The sequence below is a fragment of the Podarcis liolepis genome (assembly GCF_965112155.1).
Source record: "Podarcis liolepis genome assembly, chromosome: 13".
Lineage (NCBI taxonomy): Eukaryota > Metazoa > Chordata > Lepidosauria > Squamata > Lacertidae > Podarcis > Podarcis liolepis.
The window spans coordinates 29,997,661-30,021,856 of record NC_139573.1 but is presented as its reverse complement, the minus strand read 5'-3'; the positions used below and the strand labels follow the sequence as shown (position 1 = coordinate 30,021,856).

At 47.2% G+C, this 24,196-nt stretch overlaps 1 protein-coding gene across 1 annotated transcript in view; it reads right to left on the bottom strand.

The window, feature by feature from the left end:
* The window catches only part of RAPGEFL1 (Rap guanine nucleotide exchange factor like 1), a 52,621-nt gene extending 29,042 nt beyond the window's left edge, over positions 1-23,579 (bottom strand). Inside the window, exons 1-3 of the mRNA XM_083469808.1 lie at positions 22,184-23,579; positions 2,285-2,363; positions 69-222 (exon numbers count right to left, since the gene is read on the bottom strand). Coding sequence (XP_083325934.1) covers positions 69-222; positions 2,285-2,363; positions 22,184-22,601 — 651 coding nt within the window. The 5' untranslated portion in view covers positions 22,602-23,579. The remainder of the gene's footprint in view (positions 1-68; positions 223-2,284; positions 2,364-22,183) is intronic.
* Positions 23,580-24,196: the final 617 nt, after the last annotated feature.

Sequence of the window (24,196 nt, the reverse complement as noted above, 5' to 3'; positions counted from 1 at the left end):
TGCTATTCTTCTTTTCTTAAAAAGTTTCTCATTGTAATGAGAGTAGGGTTAGGGGTGTCATGGTGTACCTTGATAACTTTGCCTGCTTTCTCCTCCTCCTGCAAGATCCCCTTGTACGTCTCGAGGAACTGAAGCAAAATAACCAAAACTGCTCGCTTTCGGTGCATGGCTTCGCCTTCCTTCCAACATGGCGGTGATGGGATTGTCGACACTGTCATGAAGGTGACCACATGGAAGTCAAGGGAAAATATCGGGGCTGCGGCCACAGAAGGGAGTGGTTGGAAGAAAGGAAAACAGCCGAAGTGATGAGGTTTGGAATGGGGTGGGTTGATTCTGGGTCCAGATAGCAAGATGGCAAGTACAGATCACAGAAACTGCAAAGATCACTAACAGGCCAACAACCCCATTCTCCATTAATGGATATAGTTTGCATATCCCTCAGCCATCCAGGCGGCTGTGGACTTTGGTATCTTTTGGTGCAGAATTCAGAATATGGAGAATCTCGATTTATGTCAGTGGTGTGGTGGTTCACATTTCAAACGTGAACCAGGAGACCTGCGTTCAGATCCCCACCCAAGACATCCAGTTCACCACCTGACCCTGGACCCAGTCACTTTCCATTAGCCTAACCTACCTCAGAGGGTTGTTGTGAGGAAAGACAAAAATGGGAACTAGCGCCATGTAAACTATCTGAGCTCTTTGGAAGAAAGAGAGAGAAATGCAAATGAAAGCAACAATGGCTGTCCCTGCAAGCTACGTAGCCTGAAAATCCCAGTTTATTTAAGTTCAACTGTCTCCACGAGGGGGGAAAAGAAAGCAAGTTTTGAGATTTTGTGGTTGCATAGATGAGATGGAAAACAAACAAATAGGGGTAACTGAGATGGCTGATAAGAGTAGACAAAATGTCATGTACAATTCGCTCCTAAGGAAATGCGAAAAACAGGGCTGATTTTTTAATGCAGTGTTATATGTTTGTGTGTATGTCATCACTAGAAACTCACAGAACCAGAGGAGGTCACATTCCGCACACCCACACCCACACCCCCTTCAGTCTATCAATACCAGAATTTGTGATGGTGGTGGGAGCTGTTAACAGGGAGGAGCAGCTTAATTGCTACCTGTTGGCTGAAATTAACAAAGTCCACCCAGGTTGTTTATTTTTTCAGAGCTGTGTAATGTTATCTTATTCTCTCGAGAGCCCTGTGTGTCAAGAGAAGTTGACAGATGAGGCTAAAGGAGAGAGATTAAGGCTGCAATCCTATACACCCTAAGGAAGAGGAACTTAGTTCTGAGTAAACATGCGGAAGATTGATCAGCAGACCCCAAAATGCAACACACTAGAGGCTGAGATTTAATCTGCCTGGCAAATGATGTGGGATTGACAAGATTTCTTCATAAGGTTATTATTAGGTGTATGGTTCTCATCACCATGACCATCAAAACTCCAAAAGGTTCAAGGACACATACATGGGTAAATAAACTAGGACTGTATCATCTAATGTTATCCTCAAAGCAATACTGTTAAGACTGCTTAGGGTAAGACCCAAAGCGCAAGTGAAATGGGGACTTGTGGGCATCATCAACGCACGTCTCCCCACGTAATGTCGTTGTGCTATTATTTCCTTGCTTCCTTCAAGCAGCAGCCAATAAAGCGAAGCAGGAAGTGAACAGATGCTGTGACATCCTATATTTTCTTTCCACTACATATTACCAAGAACACACTGGAAAATACGTGGATTAGTGGTTCCCCCCCCACGTCTTGCTATAGCATGCTGCTTGGACCCAAAAGGGTGACTTTGCACAACAACAATAAGAATTCACACTCTCAAGAGGTTAAATTTGTTCTCCAAAGCCAAATTTCTGCACTAGCACATTCTTTCCACTCCCTCCCATTAGAAAACTGGCAGGCACCATCATTGTTACATTGCAGATGGTTTCATTTCAGAAGGCCTTTGCGCTATATAACATTGCTCTAATGTTTTCTATTTTTTGATGTAAAAATCTGTGCATGTTTTGTTTCTTCTTCTGCAAGCTGCTTTGAGCCACGCAGTGAAATGCAAGGTATGAACCTTTCTTAAATAAGAAAACTAATAAATAAAACCTGTGGAACTGCAGAAGCCACAGGGTTCTATGCAACAAGAACGAGAAATATGAGGTGACCCAAACAGAGTTTCTCCCGCAGGAAAATGTGTCAGAATGGCATGCATTCCTCCCCCACCCCCACTTCTTCCCCCAACCCTTCGACCATTATGGGACGTTCCAAAACATCACGCAGAAAGGATATTGCTGGTGCAGCTGGTGCAGGAACTGCTCTGTGGGCAGGAACAGCGAGTGGGTGAGGACGATGTCGTCTAGCAGCAGGTCTGAGAAAAGACAAGGAAGGAAGAAAAGAGAGGGATTATACTGCTGTCCCGCCCTGAGAGTGCAAGGCGACAGAACTGACAAGGAATTCAGTCCACCCTTCCTTTTCAGTGGTGTAAAGGGATAGGGCACGTAGGCAGATAAGCATGGTCACAAGGAGTTTATAACGAGGCCCAATCCAACTGGTTACAAAGGACCCGCCTCCTGTATCCCAGCACTGGGGACAGAGAAGGCTTTCAGGGTAGGCCGCGTTGCAAAACCTTCATCTTAAATACGGAGGAGGGAAATGGAATCTCTTCCCGCTTTCCTGTTAGCTCTTTCTTCACGCCATCGGAAAAGTGGTGCGCTGTGGTGTGACCCAGACCTAGAAACTATTCCTAATGTCCCGTCTCACACCTGGAACAGGTTGTCTCTGAACACGTGGCAAAATTGTGTCTATGTAAGGCAGCGTGGAACAAACCAGAATCAGCTCCTGTGTATTTCACGTGAGGGTATCAAAGAGCGCAACTTTTAGGGCAAGTGTGGGGAACCTTTTGGCTCCAGGTGTTGATGAAGATTAGTAATGTCCACACTGCCTTGCAGTGGCTTCCTAGGGTTTCGGACATTGGTCTCTCCCAACCCTGCCCAGAGATGCCAGGGAATAAGTGAACCAGGGACCTTTGACAAGGAACAAGTCTGCAGATCAATCCGCCAAAGACCATAAGACCTCCCTAACCATCCATTCCTAAAATTCTTTTGTTAATATTAAGTCTACATATCCGCCCCACAAGGAGACTAAAAATCAAAGCTCCTCCACCAATAAAATAACTACCCCTCACCTCCACCTATAACCAACTGATTTTTGTTGTAAAACAGAAAATTAATAAGGCCTCCTAAGCTGCCTCCTCTTTAAAATGCCTGAGGGGGAAAGATCTGATAACAATTAAGCAGCAGAGTTCTCTTAACAATTGTTCAGCTTCTTCCCAGAACATTTGCTCCACTAATTTTGAAAGCTATTCTCTTACAGCTTGGCTAATGTATCAGCAAGATGCTAATCAGAACCAAAGCATCTAACCCTTGAGCCTGAAAAGAGTCTGATTCCTCATGTTTTCCTCAGTCTGTTTCTCTCCCCTCTATCAGAAACCGTCCTGAGTCTTCTCTCACTGTCCATATAACCAAAACGTTAGAAAACCGTATGCAAGCTTGTGAGCTCTCCAGAATTCTTAATCCAGCTAGATGCATGATGAAGCTGAAAGTGGGAAGGTAGGTTTTTTTTTGCTTGTGTTCAAACCATCCATGTTTGCGTCTCCTAAGAGACTGAAGATGGAGTGTAGGAGGTAACAGACATTCAAACGAGGTCCTTTTTAGGGTAAAAAACCAAAAACATAGTTTTACCAGGGGCTGGAGAGAATGTTCCCTCAGAGAACAAAGTTCCTAAAGCCTAGATGAGGTTTAGGTAACATCACACCTTTTGCATGCCCCCCCCCCCAAAGTGTACCTATTTTCCAGGGACAGTCCCGGATTTATAGAAGCCATCCTTGTTTCTGATTTTATCCCGGAATGTCCCTCTTTTCCTTAGGACGTCCCTATTTTCATCAGAGAAATGTTGAAGGGTATGGTGTTATGCGATGGACAAGCCAAGGAGATAAGTGACTATACAGTGGTACCTCGGGTTAAGTACTTAATTCATTCCGGAGGTCCGTTCTTAACCTGAAACTGTTCTTAACCTGAAGCACCACTTTAGCTAATGGTGCCTCCTGCTGCTGCCACGTCGCCGGAGCACGATTTCTGTTCTCACCCTGAAGCAAAGTTCTTAACCTGAAGCACTCTTTCAGGATTAGCGGAGTCTGTAACCTGAAGCGTATGTAACCCGAGGTACCACTGTACAACGTTTAGAAGACATCTGAAGGTAGCCCTGTATAGGGAAGACTTTTGTAATGCTTTATGTTTTATTATGTTTTTATATATGTTGGAAGCTGCCCAGAGTGGCTGGGGCAACCCAATCAGATGGGCGGGGTATAAGTAATAAAATTATGATGACGATGAAGTAAGGCGTCCTAGTTTTCATTGGAGAAATGTTGGAGGGTATGCTTTTTGTTTCTCTACACCAGAGGTGGAGAACCTCAGGCCCGGGGACCAAATGCAGACTCTAAGCCTCTCTATCCGATCCTCAGGACACACCTTCTCACTGGCACAGCTTTGCACCCTTAAGTGCTTCTGCTTGGCTGGAATGTGACTTCACACTATGATATTATCTCTTTCTTGTCTCAATGGAGAGACTGGTGTAGGTGTGCAGACACCTCTGGCTTGTGCCTGGCTGCTAGAATACACAGGTAAGAGTTGCATCTGTTGCTCCACCCATTTTCTGCCTCTGGCCAAGGCCACATGTGGAGGGTTACCCATGAGGGAACGCAGCCCTCAAGCTGAAAATGTTTCCCCACCACTGCCCTATATATTCCCAGGGAAGAGAAGAGGAATAGACACCAGTGCATAACCTTTCTATCCCTTCTGTGTTGTCCCCCGAGATGTTTCTCAGCTCTCCTACTGGAGATTTTGTGTGTGTGTGTGTGTGTGTGTGTGTACATGCGGTGTCAAGTTATATGCAAAACATATTCCCTACTATTAAACTATGGGTTGCTTAAAGAAATTACGTAAATAGAAAGAAGAGGTTCCAGTCAGAGACACCTGGGATGTTTGCTCTTGTGCATCTTTCTCCCAACACCACCTGATTGTGGCTACTGCTTGGGCTAAGCATGTGTTTTAATTTGACCGTATCTCTACCTCCTCTGCACAGCACCACACACACACACACAAGGGGAAAGGGAGTAGTGTGAACTTATTGCTTTCTGGCAAATTTAGCATAGCCCTCGTGAGCAAGAAAATCCTATTGGATTCACTTCAGTATATTGGGGGCAGGGAAGAGACAGAGAAAGGAGGCCAGCATGTTAATCCCTTGCATCAGCCAGACATCAAAAGACAGCGGGATCTTCAGAGCTAGGCTCCCAGACAATCAAAACTGTCTGACTAGGAGAGAGGGAGAGGGAGAGGAAGAAGAAGAGGAAGTTAATTAGCCACCTTTGTGCTGTGCCTTTGCTAGCGACAGGGTTCTAATCCGAGGCTGACACCCCCTAAATAAACCGTTAAAACGTACACAAGCTTCTATATCAGGAGCAGAATGCCTCAGGGTGGCCTGGATTAATCACTGTGCTAAGTAAGGATGTATTCAGACTAGGAGGTTATTGTGCTAGCATGCCTGCTTCTAATCTGTCACAGTTTCTAACGCTGCATTTACACTGCGGTACCGGTTGCATTATGGAACTGTGCCTTTTTATATATCTATCTACTGCCACGTCACACTAAATTTCACTCAAACCAGGCATGACATAGCAGCAGGCGTCGCTGGGCATTTCACCACCCTTCATGCACATGAGTGCTTCTGTTCCCCAAGGATTCACCCATGTCAGGAAAGAACTGTACACTAGGATATCGCCCCAAATTTTATCGTCCAAATATTGTGATCCGTGTAAATGGCGGGAAAATCATAACACAAAATCCCCACGGATTTTCCCTGCCATACTGTGGTCTATCTATCTACGGAGTTGACTCACCTTTTGGCCCCGTTTGGGGCTCTTCAAAATGTCCAGACATCCAGAATTTAACTGACAGCTCCTCTTCAACAAGTAAAGGTAAAGGTAAAGGTACCCCTGACCATTAGGTCCAGTTGCGGACGACTCTGGGGTTGCAGCGCTCATCTCGCTTTATTGGCCGAGGGAGCCGGCGTACAGCTTCTGGGTCACGTGGCCAGCATGACTAAGCCGCTTCTAGCGAACCAGAGCAGTGCACGGAAACACCATTTACCTTCCCGCCAGAGCAGTACCTATTTATCTACACGTACTTCGTGCTTTCAAATTGCTAGGTTGACAGGAGCAGGGACCGAGCAACAGAAGCTCACCCCGTTGCGGGGGTTAGAACCGCCAACCTTCTGATCGGCAAGCCCTAGGCTCTGTGGTTTAACCCACAGAGCCACCCATGTCCCTTCTTCAATAAGTAAAGGTAAAGGGACCCCCTGACCATTAGGTCCAGTCGTGGCTGACTCTGGGGTTGCGGCACTCATCTCACTTTATTGGCCAAGGGAGCCAGCGTACAGCTTCTGGGTTATGTGGCCAGCATGACTAAGCCGCTTCTGGCGAACCAGAGCAGTGCATGGAAACGCCGTTTACCTTCCCGCCGGAGCAGTAGCTATTTATCTACTTGCACTTTGACATGCTTTTGAACTGCTAGGTTTTCTATTAGTGAAAAATATTGTACTGTTCTAGCGGGTGTGCGTTTCCTTTTTTTTCAGATGATCTTTATTTTTCAGATGATCTTTATATTACCAGTGGGGAAAAGTCATGAGAACATAAGGGCCTGCTGGATCAGGCCAGAGGCCCACCAGATGGCTATGGGATGCCCACAAGCAGGAATCAAGCAGGCGAGTACTCTGCCCTTTTGTGATTTCTAGCAACTGGTATTTAGAAGCAGGCATACCAACTCTATGGGGCTGAGGCCTCTACAACTCCCCCATGTCCACTGGGATGGGGCTAACCCACCTACCACAATCTTGAAGGGGGCAGAGGAGGCCTGGTGGGATGTTGTCCCAGGCCAACCAGCACAGTCTGGCGTGTGAATGTTGTATAGGGAGGAAGCCTGGTCAGCCGATGCAACAGTCATCATGCACACACGCAATGTGCATGATGTCGTGCACACACACACCCAATATTGGGCGCATCAAATGCAGCACCCAGTTAGCTCAGGGAAGATTTTGCAAGCACTGCAGCTATGCACATTGTCAGCGCACACAGAAGTCTATGTCCACCTGGCCACAATATAATTGCTTTCTGAACTTGCCATTGACATGTGTTTATACTGTGTGTGTGGCAATCACCTGGTGTGCAACTCAGGAGATAATATAAGGTATTCTTAATAATTTAGATTTCTGCTATTAATATTCCTTCTGCAGCAGAGGTTGTCAGAGGTTACATGCACACACACACACACACACACGCGTGCACATACACACACGTTAAGAAATAGAATATATTAAATAACACTTTCAGTAGGCTGAGAAACACTACAAAAACGAATTATGGCAATTATGTCACCCATGCTGCCGCTAATTAACTCCTGCCAAGAGAGCTTGAGGACATCTTCTAAAGAGTTGATTCTGTAAGTGATCATAAGGATAGAGATTCTTCATGGGGTTGGGGGCAATGCATAGTTACCGCAGTTTAATAAAAAGGAGATATTGTGAACCAGCACCCCACTGCTACAGTGCACACAAGGGCCTTTTGGCTGGAGAAATAGTCATCACACCACTAAAAGGTGTTTTCAGTTTAGCTCACCAGTGCGGAGAGGGGTCTAGCATCTTCCCCAGGAAGGGCAGAAGGTCTCAGGCAAGCGCTGGCCATGGCTAAACACCATTCATTCAGCAGAGCTGATCACAAACTCTGCAATACAGTGGGCTTGCCAAGCTGGCTCACTGCCTGCTACTGAGCTAAGCCTTAATTAATTGGAAAGGGAGAAACAGTCCATGGAGAGTGATGCTGGGAAAGAGATCCCTGCCTCCACTGCACCAGACAGTATCCCAGAAAGGATGATAAAAGCCTGAGCGAGGCAAGAATCCAGGCCAAACTGGTCAGGGTGCAGATTAGCAACAGAGAAGGGAATGCCCCATCGCTGATGCCCACTTCAGCCTAGTCAGCTCCAGCTAAGCACCAATGTAGCAGCCAAACTGACTTGTTGCTGGGAGAGGAATTTGATTCAGTTTTTGCGTTTAAAGGCAAATCCACCCGGTTTGCTCTTTCCAAAACTATACACAAACCAAAACACAGCGGTTCTTTGAAAATCTTGCTTCTCCAAATTTTGCAGGGTGTTTCTCCAGAAAGGTAGCATGCACAACGATGCACGCATTAGTGAAAATAGCATAGAGAAATGGATTGCATTGGGAAAACTGCTTTGCAAAAAAACGTGCATGTAAGGCCAAATTGCATACAAAAATTAGTATGTCAGGAGAAATTCACACTGCTAATGAAATTTCATGAGGACTTAAAAAATATTGCATAGTGATGTGGAAATGTGGAGAACTGAACTTGACTTGAAAAAATTAAAAACTAGGAGAAACCGATATTGTCACATTTGCTCATTCTTACTAGTTGCTGGGAAGGAAGAAGTCAGACTCGCAGATAGCCAAGTGTATCATCTCCCAAACTGAAAACTAAGGCTTAATTCATTTCTGAATTATAATTGGAGGCACTCTTCTCTACTGTACCCTTACTTTCAGGTGGTGAGAAAGTAGTAAGAACAACCAGCCCTTAGAAAAGTCTTCTGTGTGAATTGGTTGAATGATCTGACCATACCTGACAGTCCCAAGAATCCTGCTGTTTGAGGGTGGGGAGGGGAGAGCAAATGCTGTTTGTGTCCCCACCTCCATGTTAGGGTACATAATACTGAAGGCCAGCCGAGTTATTTTGGAAACTGAGGCAGAAAATTCCACAAGGGCCTCTCCCTCTCATTGGCAGTAAAAACAAAATAATAAGACATTATTATTGGTAAAGTACATTGCTGTCCTTTCATGACACTCAAAACAAGTTGCCTCAATCCGGCCAACAGCAGAGCCGGCCCCATACATGATGCAGAGATGGGGCAGAATATTAACAACTTACAGCAGAGGATGGTTGGAAATAATTGAGACCAGAGCAGCAAATCATGCAGTGATACAGCAGCAGGTGTGGGTGAGGGTGAGACATACACACACACACACACAGAGAGAGAGAGAGAGAGAGAGAGAGAGAGAGAGAGAGAGAGAGAGAGATGGAGATCAAACCTTTCATTTTTCTTGCCTTTTCATGATACAGTCACTGTTATCTTGCAGCACAGTGTTTGGGAATAACTCACCTAGTGTTAGGTATACGCTTTCGGAAAGAGGCAGCCAGTGCTCTCAAATGGACATGCACTTTCCCCTGTATGAACATACCCAGATGGGATCTTTCTAGTGGTTACCAGTTGTCACTTTCCCACTACTGTATTGGCCCAAATATAAGCCGCACATTAAAAAGTCATGGGGGGGAGAGAAAAAGACAATAACCAAATATAAGCCGCTCCCTTCCTTGCTTTTTCCCTTCCCGGCCTTGGGGGAGAGGACGGGGGACTATGCGCAGGGCAAGCGCCACTTCGTCACGCACCTGGCACTGTTTGCCCCACGCTCCTGGCTGCATACTGGATAATTTTTGCATTAAAATCAGCACAGGACAGGCTATTGTAAATTAACAAAGCAAGTGAGGTGAGGGGGAGTGTGAGGAATGAGGACTGCAGACTCACACAGTGAGCCACGGTGTGAGAGTCAGGAATGACGCAAGCAGACTTGTCCTGATTTCCATCTGTGAAATGATGGAGGAAATTATCGCCCGAAAGGTTCGCCCAGCGTCTTCATTTTATTTTCATATTGCGCCCAAGGACATGTGATTTGATCTGATTCCGTAAATCAGACTGAAAGAGCCATCTATGTCTAGCAATCAATGCATACCCAAATCATCTGAGGACCTTCACAAGCATGACAGCATGGTGGGAGCAAGCCATTGTCTGTGTCTGCCTCCAGTATATGTTAGTTAGAGGAATCTGGGCTCTGAACACGAGAACCAATGTGGTATGGTTGTTAAATACTGGATGAGAAGAAGAGACAACCAATTTCAAATCCCCATTTAGTCTTGGGGCTCACTGGGTGACTCTAGCTAAATACATTCAAGCACAATTCCCACCACCCACCCAAAATAATTCTGGGAATGTTAGTGTAAATGCTCCTGCAATCTGTAGCCCAAATGTTTTATAGATCGGGCCCCACTGGCGACTAAGTCAGTGTTTCCCAACCTTTTTTGGGCAAAGGCACACTTGTTTCATGAAAAAAATCTCGAGGCACACCACCATTACAGACCCGTGATGTCAGCGCGCAGCGTCACGCCGGGAGGGACGCACGAAAGTGTAAGTTTCAATTTTTCCCCCTCCCCCTTGCCTTCCTTCTGTGCCAACCGCCAAAAAGCCAAGAAAAAAGCCAAGACTTTAGGGCAGCAGGTCGACACGGAAGAAGCTCCTACCTAAGGACAGGTACGACAGCCGTGTCCTCTTCTGCCACACTTGGCAGCCCTGCCTCACGGTCGTGACTCCCACCCTGATTTCTCCCCGCAGGTCGAGCGGCACAGGCAGCCCAATGTGTCCAGCCCAGACACAAGCCCCGCTTCCCCACTCTAGATCCTGAATGCGACCAAGTGCTCTGGACTCCCGAGCAGGGTGGGAAAGAGGACTCGCATCTGGTAGCCTCCGGGCTCCTCGCCTGCTCGAGGGATGGCATTGCAGGCAAGCTGACGGCCGTCGCCATCGCCGCCCCCTCATGCGAGTGGACCTGCCCGGAGTGGTGGGCCGGGGGAGGCTCGCTCTCTGTGGGGATGTGGCCCGCACGCGCGGCCCCGCTTCCTCCTGCCCAGGGCTGAGCTCCTTACCCGCGATCTCGGTCTCGCGCACGCGGATCCCACTTATTCCGAAGCTCGCGCCACTAGCCGGGGCTCTCACACCGTGCCAGGGCGAGGCGGCGCGGCCCACTGACGTCATAGCGGCTCGCCACCACCCTCGACTTCCCTGTTCCCTCCCCTCCCTCGGGTCGCCGTGGTTACCGAGGACTGCAAGCTGCTCGGGCGAGCGTGGGGCATTAAGTGGGAGAAGGAAAATTAAAATTAAAACTCGCCTGAAGGCCGCCTCTCCGGATATGAAGCTATCTTTCGAATTTTTTAATTTTTCCCGCGGCACACCAGGCAACATCTCGCGGCACACTAGTGTGCCGCGGAACAGTGGTTGGGAAACACTGGACTAAGTCCAGAGGTCCTTTGGGCTTCAGCCTGTGACACAGCTGGGAGCTTTAAATTTTAACCACCAGAGCAAAACAAGAGATACCACCATACAACCTGTTGCTGGAACGGTCTGTGCAAATGGGCACAATATGACAAAGGAGTACTGTTAATAACACTTAGCATTTTTAAAAGTGCTTTAAAGTGGTCAGCCCCGTAGAGCAGGCCAGTATTGTTATCCTTAGACAGCAGATAGGTGAGATGAGCCTAAGAAAGTGAACTGCCAAGAGAAGGAAGGTACAGTGGTACCTCGGGTTACATACGATTCAGGTTACATACGCTTCAGGTTGCAGTCTCCGCTAACCCAGAAATATTACCTCGGGTTAAGAACTTTGCTTCAGGATGAGAGCAAAAAACGCACGCTGGCAGCACAGTGGCAGCAGGAGGCCCCATTAGCTAAAGTGGTGCTTCAGGTTAAGAACAGACCTCCAGAACGAATTAAGTTCTTAACCTGAGGTACCACTGTATTCCTAACTTACAGCTCAGTCTCTTAGCTACTGTGTCACATGGGCTGTACAAAGCAGTGCAATCCAGCGGTGAGTTTTCCCCATGTTTTACTGCATTTCGGAACTATTTATCCCCGTGACAGAATTCAGGGTTCCAGGTCAGCAGAATCTGATGGTCTGGGATGGTTTATGTGTAAAATCCCAGGCAAGAAGGATGGCCGGTCAGATGAAGCAGGAGGAGCGACGTGAGGTTGGGACAGTGATTCGCCAAGTGCAACTGCAAGCCTGACAGCAAATCATAGAAAGGGGTGACAGCCCTGGATATTGGCTTTCTTAGCTCAGCAATGCCAGCCCAGTGTGATTAATAAGCAAAAGGACACCGAAATGGCCAGCCAACTCTGGCAGAGAAACTACTCAGAGATTGGAGAGCAAGCCAACAAGCTCTCGAGACTGCTCTACAGGGGAGGGATTAGCAGGCAAGAATAAGTGTCACAGAGTCACCCCCTTCACTGCAAGGAACAGCATGCTGCCAGCTGCCTCCAGGGCACAGAAGCCTAGAGACGAATGCTGAGCATTAGGCAGGGTCCAAGAAGGAGTAGGAAAAGATGAAGACAGACAGCAGTGGCTGGATTAGGGATAGGTGAACCTGTCAGTTTCAGTTTCTCTTGCATTTCTGCATTTTACCAGTTTTAAATTCAGCTTGGCCCATTTCTGCCTCAGGTTGCAAACATATTTTTTTTTAAGTCTGCATGAAAATTTGTATGCATTTCTGTATGTCCTTCAACTAATATACACCTTTCTGCATTTTGCACATTTTTTCATTAACAGATACATTTTTGTGCACATTTCCCCCCAATATATCCTTGTTTTTTTAAATACATTTTGCTGGAGGGGTGTGTGTTGGCGGTGGCTGGACAACTGCATCACAAAATTCAGGGAGGTGCAAATTTCAGTTTGTGCATTGGTTTGAGAGCTGTGAATCGGGTAGTTTCGCATTAAAACGCAAACTGAATTAATTTCTCCCCCATCCACAGACTGGATAACAGTCAGAGAGCAATCACACGCACACCCCCCTTTTTGTTACTCCTGAATAGTTGCATAGCCCCAACAGAGTGCCAAAGGGCTTGCAATCTATGGCTGTGTGCACGTTACAATTTACTCTTATACTCCACTGCGCTCCCACTGCTGGTGCTTGAAGCCATGTACCCATGACATTAGCAACAATCCATACCTATCATGTAGTTTCTTGAGAAATACTGCCGCTTGGTGCATTTCCCCCTCAAACCAGCTTCCGCCTGATTTGAAAATGCAAGCCACGTTCGCTTTGCTGTTAAACTGAGGTGTGTACATCTGAGACAGTCACTGCTTGTGTGCAGATGACAGTTCATGCCCGGGTGACCACTTCATGAATAAGAGCGCAGGGGGTGGAGGTTGCAGGCGTGGGGAAACCAAACAAATAACGCACATGGGGTGAAGACATTCCCTGCCCCCTCTCTGGTGTGCACAGCAACATGCAAATGTGACTTGAAAAACTACAGGGAAGAAACGACCTCACTGCAGTTTAAACCATTAATGTGTGCACAGCCTATATGCGAGCCTGATTGCAGGGTAGGGAGAGGAGCAGTCACTGACGGTCAAATAAGCAGCAAGCATGAGATCAGGGAGAGTCAAGTGACTGTGTAGGTAAGATGCGGATAAAGTGGTTCAGCAAAGCTTCTGCTGGAGAAAAGGATCTCAAGGAAAGACCTCCAAAGGAAGAGAAGGAAACAGGTCAATTAATGGAAAGGCTATCCTGGGTATAATGAACAGATAGACTGGGGGGAAGGGGGGGCAAAGAGAGGAGGTGGATTATGAGTTCGTAGGAGAGCTGGAAGGGGAATACTGTATGGCAGGCATGTTAACAGTCATCCTGCCGGGAGACCCCTAACAACGGAGAATTGCCTCCAAAAACTTTACCAAAGCTGGGCTTTTGTCCACAGACAGACAGGCATGTTTGGACAGGCAAACTAATCTAGATTTTTAGGACCAAGTCACTTGGGCAGGCTTAACAGGCAAGGCTAGGTGGTTTCTGATGCTGATGAAGGAAGAGGTACATGCAAGACGCGGAGAGGGGAGAGCTTGGGGAATGAGAAATGGATGCTTATGCCACAGAGGGAGAGGGAGACAGCGAGAGAGGGCAGGAAGCCAGGGCAGTCTTAGAAGGAAAGTGGTGAGGAATGGATGCCCCAAGGCCAATTGTCTCCTATCAGACCATGGGGAGGGGGGTAAATCAACTATCTCCATCATGCCCTGCTTCTGAGCATCCCAAGGACATTAGCTGACCAGGGTGCAGTTGGACCAGATGCATCCCTGGCCTGATCCAGCAAAAAGATTGTCGCTTGCCTTCTCTGGCTCAAATGGGCAAAACTGCCACCCTTCTTTCACCGGTGATGTGGGTTGTGAGCCACCGGGAGGGAAAGAAGTGGTGAGGCATGGGAAATCCTCCTGGCTCCAGCAGAGAGGCACAGGCCTGGATGTCAAGCTCAGATCAAAGCGATTCTGGGCTGCTTTGCGGGGAGGGAATCTTGGACAAGTGATGGCAGCGGCGGAGGCAGTGCAGTGAGGAGAGGATTAAGGAAATCCTTGGCACAATGGGGAGCCATGCTCTGCGGCTGGGGTGGTCCTGCAATTAGCAAGGATGCGCAACAATAAAGGAAGGAAAAAGCAAGCCTCGTGTTTTTTTCTTTCTTTTCCCAGGCGCGGCAGGCCTGTGCAAACATTTCAGCCAGCCCTCAGAAGCCTACAGGCCTTGCCTTTCTTTTTGAGAGGGAGAGAGAAAGGGCATATAATTATATCCTAAGGGGGAACAACATAAAAGGAGGTTGTGTCTCCAGTGGTTGGAGTGGGAAGCTGGGAGCAGGGACAACTGGAGACTAATAAATTAACAACAAGAGGTCTTGGAGCCAAGAGTTCTGGGTTGCACTCCACACCCTCTGCCAGAGGAGGAGAAGGGGTGCCCACAGCAATGGGTGGGGGAGGAAGGGAAGAAAGGGGAGAATCTCTGTGGTGGCGGGGGGGGGAGGATGCAACTAGGCTTCTGAAAGGAGCGCTTCTGGGGCACAATCCTCTCTGAAAGCCACCCACCATGACCTGGAAGCCCCCACTTCTTCCTAATCCCAAATGTATAGGAGGAGCAGACTGTGGTTAGCCAGCAAAGACTGGAAAAGAACTCTGCACAGGCTCAGAGAAATTCTGCTCCCCCCCCCCATTGCAATTATGATCACTGTTGCCGGGTGTATCCATTTCTCCCTTATTCACCACGCCATTTTTTCTCTGAACATGTGCTGAACTTTTTTGGTCAGAACTTGCTGATTTGCAGGAATATCAAACAGTACAGACTCCTGTCCTTAGGAGTTTACCATTTTAGGGTGAATTTATGCATTTTGTACTCTGCCTTGCAAATGCTTTAAAACTGAGCATGGAACCCTTAATTCCTTTCATCCAGCTATTCATGGGAGCCAAGTTTGCTTTACTGGAGGTCTATTTTCATCTCCCAGCAGTTCTAGTTAAAGGGCCCTGGTTAGGACTGGGAAAGAAATTCTGCCCATTGGCTTGCAAAACTGGGTTTTGGATAGGCTACCAGCAGTTCCACTGAAGAGCTAGACAACCCACTGGTCTGAGTCAATGTATAAAGTTGCTTTTTATACCCACAATTACCACAATTTGAGAGCCCTGGGCTAGGGTGGAGGGTTTGCGCTGTTTTCCACAGTATTCAGCCCTGAAGATCAATGCTCTAGTTAATTAACAGCCTCCCCACAAGGCAAAAAAAAGCTGTCTTCCCACCCTCCTTTCCATCACACAGTATTGCAGAATCTCAGATTTTGTTGTAATTATTGCTACAGTATTTTTAAAAGCAAGTTTCTAGCTCTCATTGTGGCTGAGCAAATGTTTTAAAAACAAGCTCTATCCCTTGAATGCTCAGAGAGACATCTTCAAATAATTCTGCCTCTTTTTGTGGAACTCTAATCCCTGGCTTTACATACACGCACAATCGAGGGGCATCCATGTGTTAGTTTTGGAAGGAGGTGGATATATGCATAGTAAACCAAAGAGTCCTCTCAGCTCCCAAGCTTCAGTCCTCTTTAATTTCTACCTGTCTCCACCAAGGCAGGAGGTGGAACGCAGCCAGCAAAACACACACACACACACACACACACACACACACACTTTTATTGCTAGCTTAGGGGCTGCTGTTTGAATTTGAGGGGAACTGACACTGCTTTAAAAACCAATGCTGCCTGCCCACTCTCTCAAGCTGTGAATGTGTCATGTCAAGGTCAGGCTGGGGCTGCGAACGACCCAGGAGAGAGCAGTGTCTAAGGCAGAGCTGCGTCTACAGCTCAGGGCAGTTGCTGGATCAACCTGAGCAATAAAATGCACCATTACTGGTGTTGGAAGCCAGAGTAGAGGTTTTAACTCACAGGACAATCCGAGGTCTGGGTGGAAGAGGAACGAGGCAAGTGGCAGAAAGGAGCGAGAATAAGCAAAAGAAGGCCAGAAAGGGGGAAGGTCATTGTCACCTGCTAAGGTGTATATTTCACAGACATACACATTTTGAATTTGTCAATGGCAGCATCAAGACAGGCATGTGTGAAGGAGCCAGCATGGATTAACAGCCAGAGAGAGAATTTTCAAGACAAACTGAAATGAAATACTTTTTGAGGGATGCTCTTCACACATTCAGCTGAGTCACTGGGTACTGTGGAACTGCGTGGTGGCTGGGTGGGTTTGCAGTACAAATCCGCCACAGCACTCCCGTCCTTAAACTGAGGTAACTTTTGCTTAGCTAGCATCAATGTGCCATGAAGCAATGCATCTTTAATAGACTGGTGGCCACCAGAAAGCGAAAAGAGTGTATGAGCTGAGAACAGTGTTCCTTCTCCCCCCCCCTTTTTTTTTTTAATTGGCACAGGGCTAGAAAGAATGCATTTGGGTGCTGGTCTACATAGTCACAGCAGAAAGCAGAAGCCTGGATTTTTGCAGGTGGTTGGGTAGGATATAGTGGCGCTCCCTTGCTCTAGCATTCAACTTCTCTCTAGTAACCTCACAAGGAAACTCCCCATGTAAAAGCTCTCCTGAAATTGCCCACATCTCTGATACAAGTTGGGAATAGGAAACTATTTCAATATCGTTCCACTCCACCTGATGTGCCTAACTCCACCCAGAAGATAATGTAATACGATCAAAGTCTGCAGCAGCATTTTATTCCATATGTAGGAGGAGTCTGAAGTACACAATACAGCTCTCACTTTCACTTCCTGAGTGTGTCCTTTTTGTTTTAACCTTTGTACCATCAAGATTCCTGCAGTCCTCTGCTTAAAATACCACATAGGTCAAGAAAGAAATAATATACATCTTCCAAAGCTCTCCGATGAGCACTGGGAAGGGACATAAGCCAAGCGCTGCTGCAACCTAAAAAATAATAATCCACCAACAGGTAGAAAATGAACACCTGAAAGGGGCCTCTGTTTAATGAGCATCCTTTCCCAGACAGAGCATAGGCCGTTTCTGCCTTTTCCTTCTCATACTAGCTAACCTTAGCATTGGAGTGGTGTTAAAGATTAACAGAGAGGTTCAGGGACTTGGGGCCTATGATATCTGTGTTACATACGACACAAGACTTGAAACCAAAGTCCACTCCAAGTCATCTGGCTTGATACAGTTTGTGCCCACCTGATCTTTTATTGTGCCCAAATAGTAACTGAAGGAAGTATGCATGTAGCCACCCACTCCAGGCAACTTTGATTTCCTCTGCCCCAACGGTCCATTTAAATCGCTGCCTACTGCAAATTTGCGCTTAAGATTTGAAATATTCACCACCCAGAGGCCAATCTCAAGCTTGTCTGGAATTATTGTTTTTTATATATAATATTTTTTATTAAGTTTTCAATTGTACCTTTCAAAATAAATATTTTTACAAACTTTAAAATATCGAATGACTTCCCTTCTTATCCTTCCATGCTTCATTTTACATGTCATACATTCCTGCACATTTTACTATAACCATTCAAATCAGTTTTCCACTTTTACATCAATCAAATATTATTTACGCCACTGAATTTATCTTAACGCTGCCAGTGTTTTCAGCTGTATACAGTAATTTTCCATGTATTCAATAAATGTTTTCCACTCTTCTTCTAATATATGTTCTTCTTGCTCTCTTATTCTATGTGTTAAATCTGCAAGTTCTGCAGATTCTGTCAACTTAAGTTGCCAGTCCTCTTTAGTTGGGACCTTGCTCACTTTCAATTTTGGGGCTAACAAAACACAGGCCGCAGTGGTTGCATACATAAATAACCTTTTCTGACACCTAGCAATTTCTGTCTATGTTATTCCCAATAAAAATGACTCGTTGGGGGGGGAAAGTAATTTTAAGCATTTTTTTTTCCAATTCATTATAGATCATTTCCCAATACAGTGGTACCTTGGTTATCAAATGCCTTGGTACTCAAACACCTTGGTTCTCAAACGCCGAAAACCCGGAAGTAAGCTGAACATCCAATGCGGCTGTCGGCTATTGTTTCTGGGGCGCCTGCACCTATCAGAAGCTGCGCTTTGGTTTTTGAACATTTTGGAAGTCAAACGGACTTCCAGAATGGATTAAGTTTGGCTCTTTTGTTTTTGTTATTTATTTTGCATTTTTGTTTTTGAGGCTTTTTTGGTTAATTTGTTTTTATGACTGTGTGGAACCCAGTTCAGCTACTGATTGATTGATTAATTGATTGATTGATTGATTGATTGATTGATTGTGTGACTGCAGAAATGGATAAAAGCCCCCATCCAAACAATGACTATCATCAGTGCAGGTAAGAATTTTATTTTTTTGTATCATCTACAATACTGTCTTATTTATTTTATAGCACAGTACATTGATTATTGCTTTCATTTTATGGATCAATGGTCTCGTTAGATAGTAAAATTCATGTTAAATTGCTGTTTTAGAACGGACTTCCGGAACGGATTAAGTTTGAGAACCAAGGTACCACTGTATACTTTTACCTTTTTACATTTCCACCCTTGCCTGGAAATTTTGTGCCTTCTGACCTGGAAGCTCTTCCTTCTAGTCTCAGATGTATAGTCAATCACACAACCCAAACACACTTTGCACATGTCCAGAAAGAATTTGTATATTTATTATTTTCTTACCTTCAACAATTGTTCTGAGCTTAAGTAACTAGGCATGAAAAATCCAGCCAGAAAAATTATCTCACTGCTAAAATTAATACACTCCTAATTTTTAAAAAACAGTGAGTAGAAAGTCCGGCTCTCCTCAACAAAAAAAGGAGAATTGTTCCCAGTATCCTGGAGGATACTTTCATTAGGGAGCTGGTGTAGTGTGCTATAGTCCAACTGCTTCTGTTTACCAAAGGCAGTCCTTATTTCCTACTGCCTTGGAGACACTTCTAAGGGCCTTTAAGCTAAGTATGCTAAAAGCATGAAGTGGGAGTTTGAGGCCTCCCATCTCCCAAGTCCTGTGCATGTGCCAGAGACTTTGGGGGCAAAGGGACCACAAGTAGCAAACACAAATAATGGCTGGATACCAAGAATGCTTACTCTGCAGCTGAATGTCAAAATTGTTACACAACACACACACACACACACAAACATGTACTGACAATACTTAACTTTTTGTTACCTTACAGACAAGTAAGGAAGATGGTAGCATTTTAATGCATGGCTCATGTACAGCCCCTTTTTATATATATATAAAAAGAGCTTTGAACAGAACACATCAATTTTTTAAAACTATTTCTCTTTAATTTTCATCACCAGAGTTTCACATCAGTGAATATAATTCTAGGTTTTATTTCCCAAACACTGAAGATAAGCCCTACACACACAAATAGCTATTTCTTTTTTAATGCATCCTCATCAAAATTTGTGGTGTGTATCTGGCTATGGCTTGACGTGAACAAACAAATGTATGGGCGCCCAAAGTAAAAAATGTGGCGGCTTTACTCCTCCTTCAATCTGACTGCTGCCATGCTACCTAGACTTAAGCCATGGTTTAGCATAGCGTTCCACCAGTCTGGGAAGACTAACCATGAACCCATGTTCAGACTTAATGCTAAACCAAACCACGGCTTAGCTCTGCATAGTGCAGCAGAAATAAGGCTGAGGAAGAAGCAAAGTGGCCATGATTTTTCTCTGAGTACCCACATGCTTGCTTGTTCACAGTTCACATGGTTTGCCTTAGCATTATGTGCAAACTGTGCCAATGTCCCAATGCCACTTCAAATCTATCTCTCCCATATTCATCACCTGAGGGCTGCAGCATCCAGCAATGACTACAGTCCATGTGTGGATGAACCATCATGGATCTAATGCAATGGAAAGAACTTGGCTATTACTTTGCATCACCTCAAACGCAATGCTTTGCAATGGAGCCAGTTCACACGTTCAGCTGCCAGTGGTGATGTGCATGCAAGTGTGAACAAGCCTGAGTTCAAATGCCTGCTCAGAAATTGACGACTCCTCTCAACCTTGTTTCTTCATGTGCAAAACAAGGATAAAACAGCCTTGCAACTCAAGATCACAAAGATTACAAGTCCACATTTCAAATTAGTTCTATTATTAGTCATTCAGTGGTCTGAAAGGGGGGGGGAGGCTTCTCTCTCTCATCTCTACAAACACATTCTTTTCTGATCACTTAGAATTGTTTCTTACTCACCACAGGTGACTTGTCAAGCAGTTATTTACAAGCCTGCAGTAAAAGTCAACCTCTCTCACGAGGCAGGACAGATGTGAGAATAATCACTGTACTGTAATACATTTTGTACTTTAAAAAAAACACAAAAACTTAATTACAGAGAAATTAATCATTACAAAATATTTAGAAGTTATATAGCACTTTTTGCCAAAGGGTTCAAAACCCTACATACTGTATCCTCATTCACTAACTTTACAACAACACAGCAAAGGAGACCAGAGATTATTGTCCCTATTCCCATAGAAGTGGGGGCTGAAGCTAAGAGTTGCTTGATGTGAGTCAATGATTCCAGGATCGAACAGACCTGGCACTTTCTAGCTGCGAGCTCAGCCTCTTAAAACCCCACTAGCTCCAGTACTAAGCTCTGGAGAAGCCACCCACCTTCTTTACCCATTCCTAGATGTCTTTTCTCTTTGACCCCAGACCTTCTCCCCAAAACTCCTACCATAAAACTAGCTGTGAGCCATCCAAAGTGGCTGGGGAAACCCAGCCAGATGGACAGGGTATAAATAATAAAGTTGTTGTTGTTGTTATAACTTTCACTGGAAACTTCACCTTGTGGCAGAAGCTCTTTTGCATCCACTTTCACCTTTAAGCCCCCCCCCCCAAGTTTGCTCTTGCCACATGTCTCCACTGAACTCCTCTAGGCAACCCCAGGAACAGGCAACCCTTCAACATCATAACCCCAGTCACAAGTACCCCTTACACCAGGGATCTGGAGCCCTTTAGGGAATGTTGAACTCCTCCTCCCATCAGCCCCAGCTGGCACAGTCCATGGTCAGGGATGATGGGAGTTGTAGTCCATCAACATGTTGAGGGCCACAGGCTCTCCACCTCTGCCCCAACGCAAATGCTCCATCTGCAGCATTCCTGCCAGCAGAGAGTGCACTCAGCACTCTGTCTGCTCTTCCTATGTTTGCCATCATCCCTTAGACAGGTGCAATCACCAGGCTGAAGGAGAGGGAAGCCCCCTCCCATTAACTTTGTTACTGCCCTCCCCGCTCCTTCACTGCCCCCCCCATAAAAATTCTTCCTCCATGCTGGGCCTATTTCTCCAGATCAAAGATCCCAAAAGGAGATGATACCAGCTGATTATGATGGAAAGGTGAGAGAGTCTGATCATTCCGAGACCATATCCTGCTACCTGATTCTGTTCCCCAAAAATGAGGCCCTGCAGACCCTCTCAAACACAGGGTAACATGTTCGCACCTGGAAGCTTGGTGCTTAGTTTGGATTCTGGAGAAGCGGGAGGGAGACAGGATTCAGTTACTGAGGAAAGGGCACTTTGCACATGCTCAGAGACACACTTCAGTATTATGCCACATGTTCTGGGACTGATTCACAATATCATAGAATTTTAGAGTTGGAAGGGACCCTGAGGATCATCTAGTCCAACCCCCTGTAATGTAGGAATATGCAGCAGTCCCAATACAGGGATCGAACCTACAACCTTGGCGTTATCAGCACCATGCTCTAACCAACTGAGCTATGCAGGCCAGATAAATTGGTTCCAACTTCCAGGGCCCAAGTAAAGGCATGTCCATCTGACCCTACCCTTGCCAGTCCCTACATCGACCTGTATTCTGTGCAAAAATGTCAGCTACTGATGCTGCCTTTCCCTTTGGCACTATCAGCCCCTGATATTAGAGCTGTGAATTTTCCTTTCCTTAGCTTGGCACCTCCCACTCTCATTCCAGGGTCCCAGACTCGTCCCCTACCTGCACCGCAGCCATGCCCATGGGGGGCTGTCGGGTCGCCTCCCAGCCTCTCCAGAAGCCTCCCCAGCAGTCGATCGGGGCTCTCGGGTTCTGCCAGCGGTGCCCAGCAGCAGGTGGGTACAGACTCTGGGCTGAGCTGGGTTTCGCCTCCTCCGCCACCGCCTGGGGACAGCTCCTCGGAGGAGAAGGACGTTGGGGAGCGCAGAGAGGAATCGGGGGGCCGCAGCTCCAGCCATCGCCCATCGCCAGCAGTGTCCGTGCCTCCTTCGGGGGGCTCCTCGGGGGGCTCCTTGAGGAATCCGGGCAGCAGGATCTTGGAGACGCTTTGCCTGCGAGGCAGCTGCCCACCAGCCCCGGGGCCAGCCCGGGCAGCCAAGTGAGACCCCTGCTTCTTCAGAAATTTCTCCAAAGGCTTCATCCCGCCGACGGCAGTGGGGGCACCCAGGGGCTCAGCTGGGCCCCAGGACGAGGGGTGATCCAATGTGCCCTTTTCAGCTTAGGCCAAAATTGGGGATCAGGGGCGGCGCACTCTGCGTGCCTGCGGCGGTGGTGGAGAGACGTGCGATCAGAGAGTCATGGCTATGCCAGATGTTGGAGGCGGGCGAAGATCTGGCCAAGAAGGTGGCAGGGAGCTGCCTCTTTGGAGAAGGGAAGCGTGCCCGGCGTTGGGGGGTGGGGAGCGTGGGCGCTGCTCTGGCCAACCTTACCGAGCGTGGAAAGGCTTTAGGGGGCGGGGTGTGCGGGGTCCTGCTCGACTCTCCCTGCAGGGGGAGTGACCAGAGGCGCCTCCGGTGGCTTCGCGTCCTGACGCCCTCCTGAAGTGGTAGGCGGTGAGAGGCAGACAGGTGGATTGCCGTCTTCTCTTCGGCTGCGCCAGAAACGTGGCGAGCGTAAATCCCCTTTGGAGCGGGGGGGGGGGAGAGATTCTTCCCTCTCCACCTCTGCGCCCAGCAAAGCGAGCCGCAGGGCTTTCCCGAAGCCGACGAAGCGTCCCGGCTTGCTTGCAATCTGAATCTCTCCTGTTCCTCCGCCAGCCCGCAGCCTCTGCCTCGTCTCCTTCGCCTTTGCCACTCCGTGCGCCCTGCGCGCGCGCGCCCTATTCGCCAGGCTGCTGCTGCCGCTGCAAGCGGGATCCTCCTTTATGGATGCTCATGACAGCGGGGGAGGCAGCTACTGGCAGCAGGAGCGGGGGCTGAAGCCTGCCTGCCTGGCGGGGAGTTTGCATGGGGGAGGCTCTCTGCTTGACCGCCCCCGCCCCCTCCTGCAGGAACCCCCCTCCTCCTTCTTCGTGCCTCCTGGCCTGGAAAGAAGCAGGCGGAGTCGCCAGTCGGCAGGCTTCTCTCGCAAAGCAGCAGCCAGCCAGTCTCTTTCCCTCGCCGCCTCTCCTCCGGAGGGGAGCAAGCCCAGCCCCGCCCCGCCTCCTCCGGCCCCTCCCCCGCCTTTGCACCGGTTCCTCGCCCACCCGCTAATTTTGCCTGCACTTGTTACGCGGGGGCAAGGAAGCGAAAAATCCACACCTTAATCTTGGACTATAACTGGGGGGTGGGGGAACCCAACTAAAAACAACAAGCGTGATGGTGAGAAATCAGGCTGGTTGGGCAATGTTGCAAGATTAATCGGGGCTTTATTTGCATCTTGATGCAAAACATTGCCCTCAGCTTGCTTGGAGTGAAAGTCAGATGATTCATTTTGGGTCGTTGACGCCGGCTGAATTGTTAAAGATTTTTATTCTATTGCACACTCAATTTCATATTACTTAGAGTGTGTGTTTAATGGGTTCAAGTGGAAACTGCACGCACAGACACCAACAAAGTATAAACTTTTGAATTCCGGGATGCTTTTTAAAGGGTGGGAGAGGGAAATCTTATATCTTCAAGAAAACTTCAGGCACTCCTTGCCGACCATAATGGCTCATGGCACAAGAAATGTATGTAGTCTTTAAGGCAGGCATAGGCAAACTCTGGTCCTCTAGATGTTTGGGACTACAATTCCCATCATCCCTAGCTAACAGGA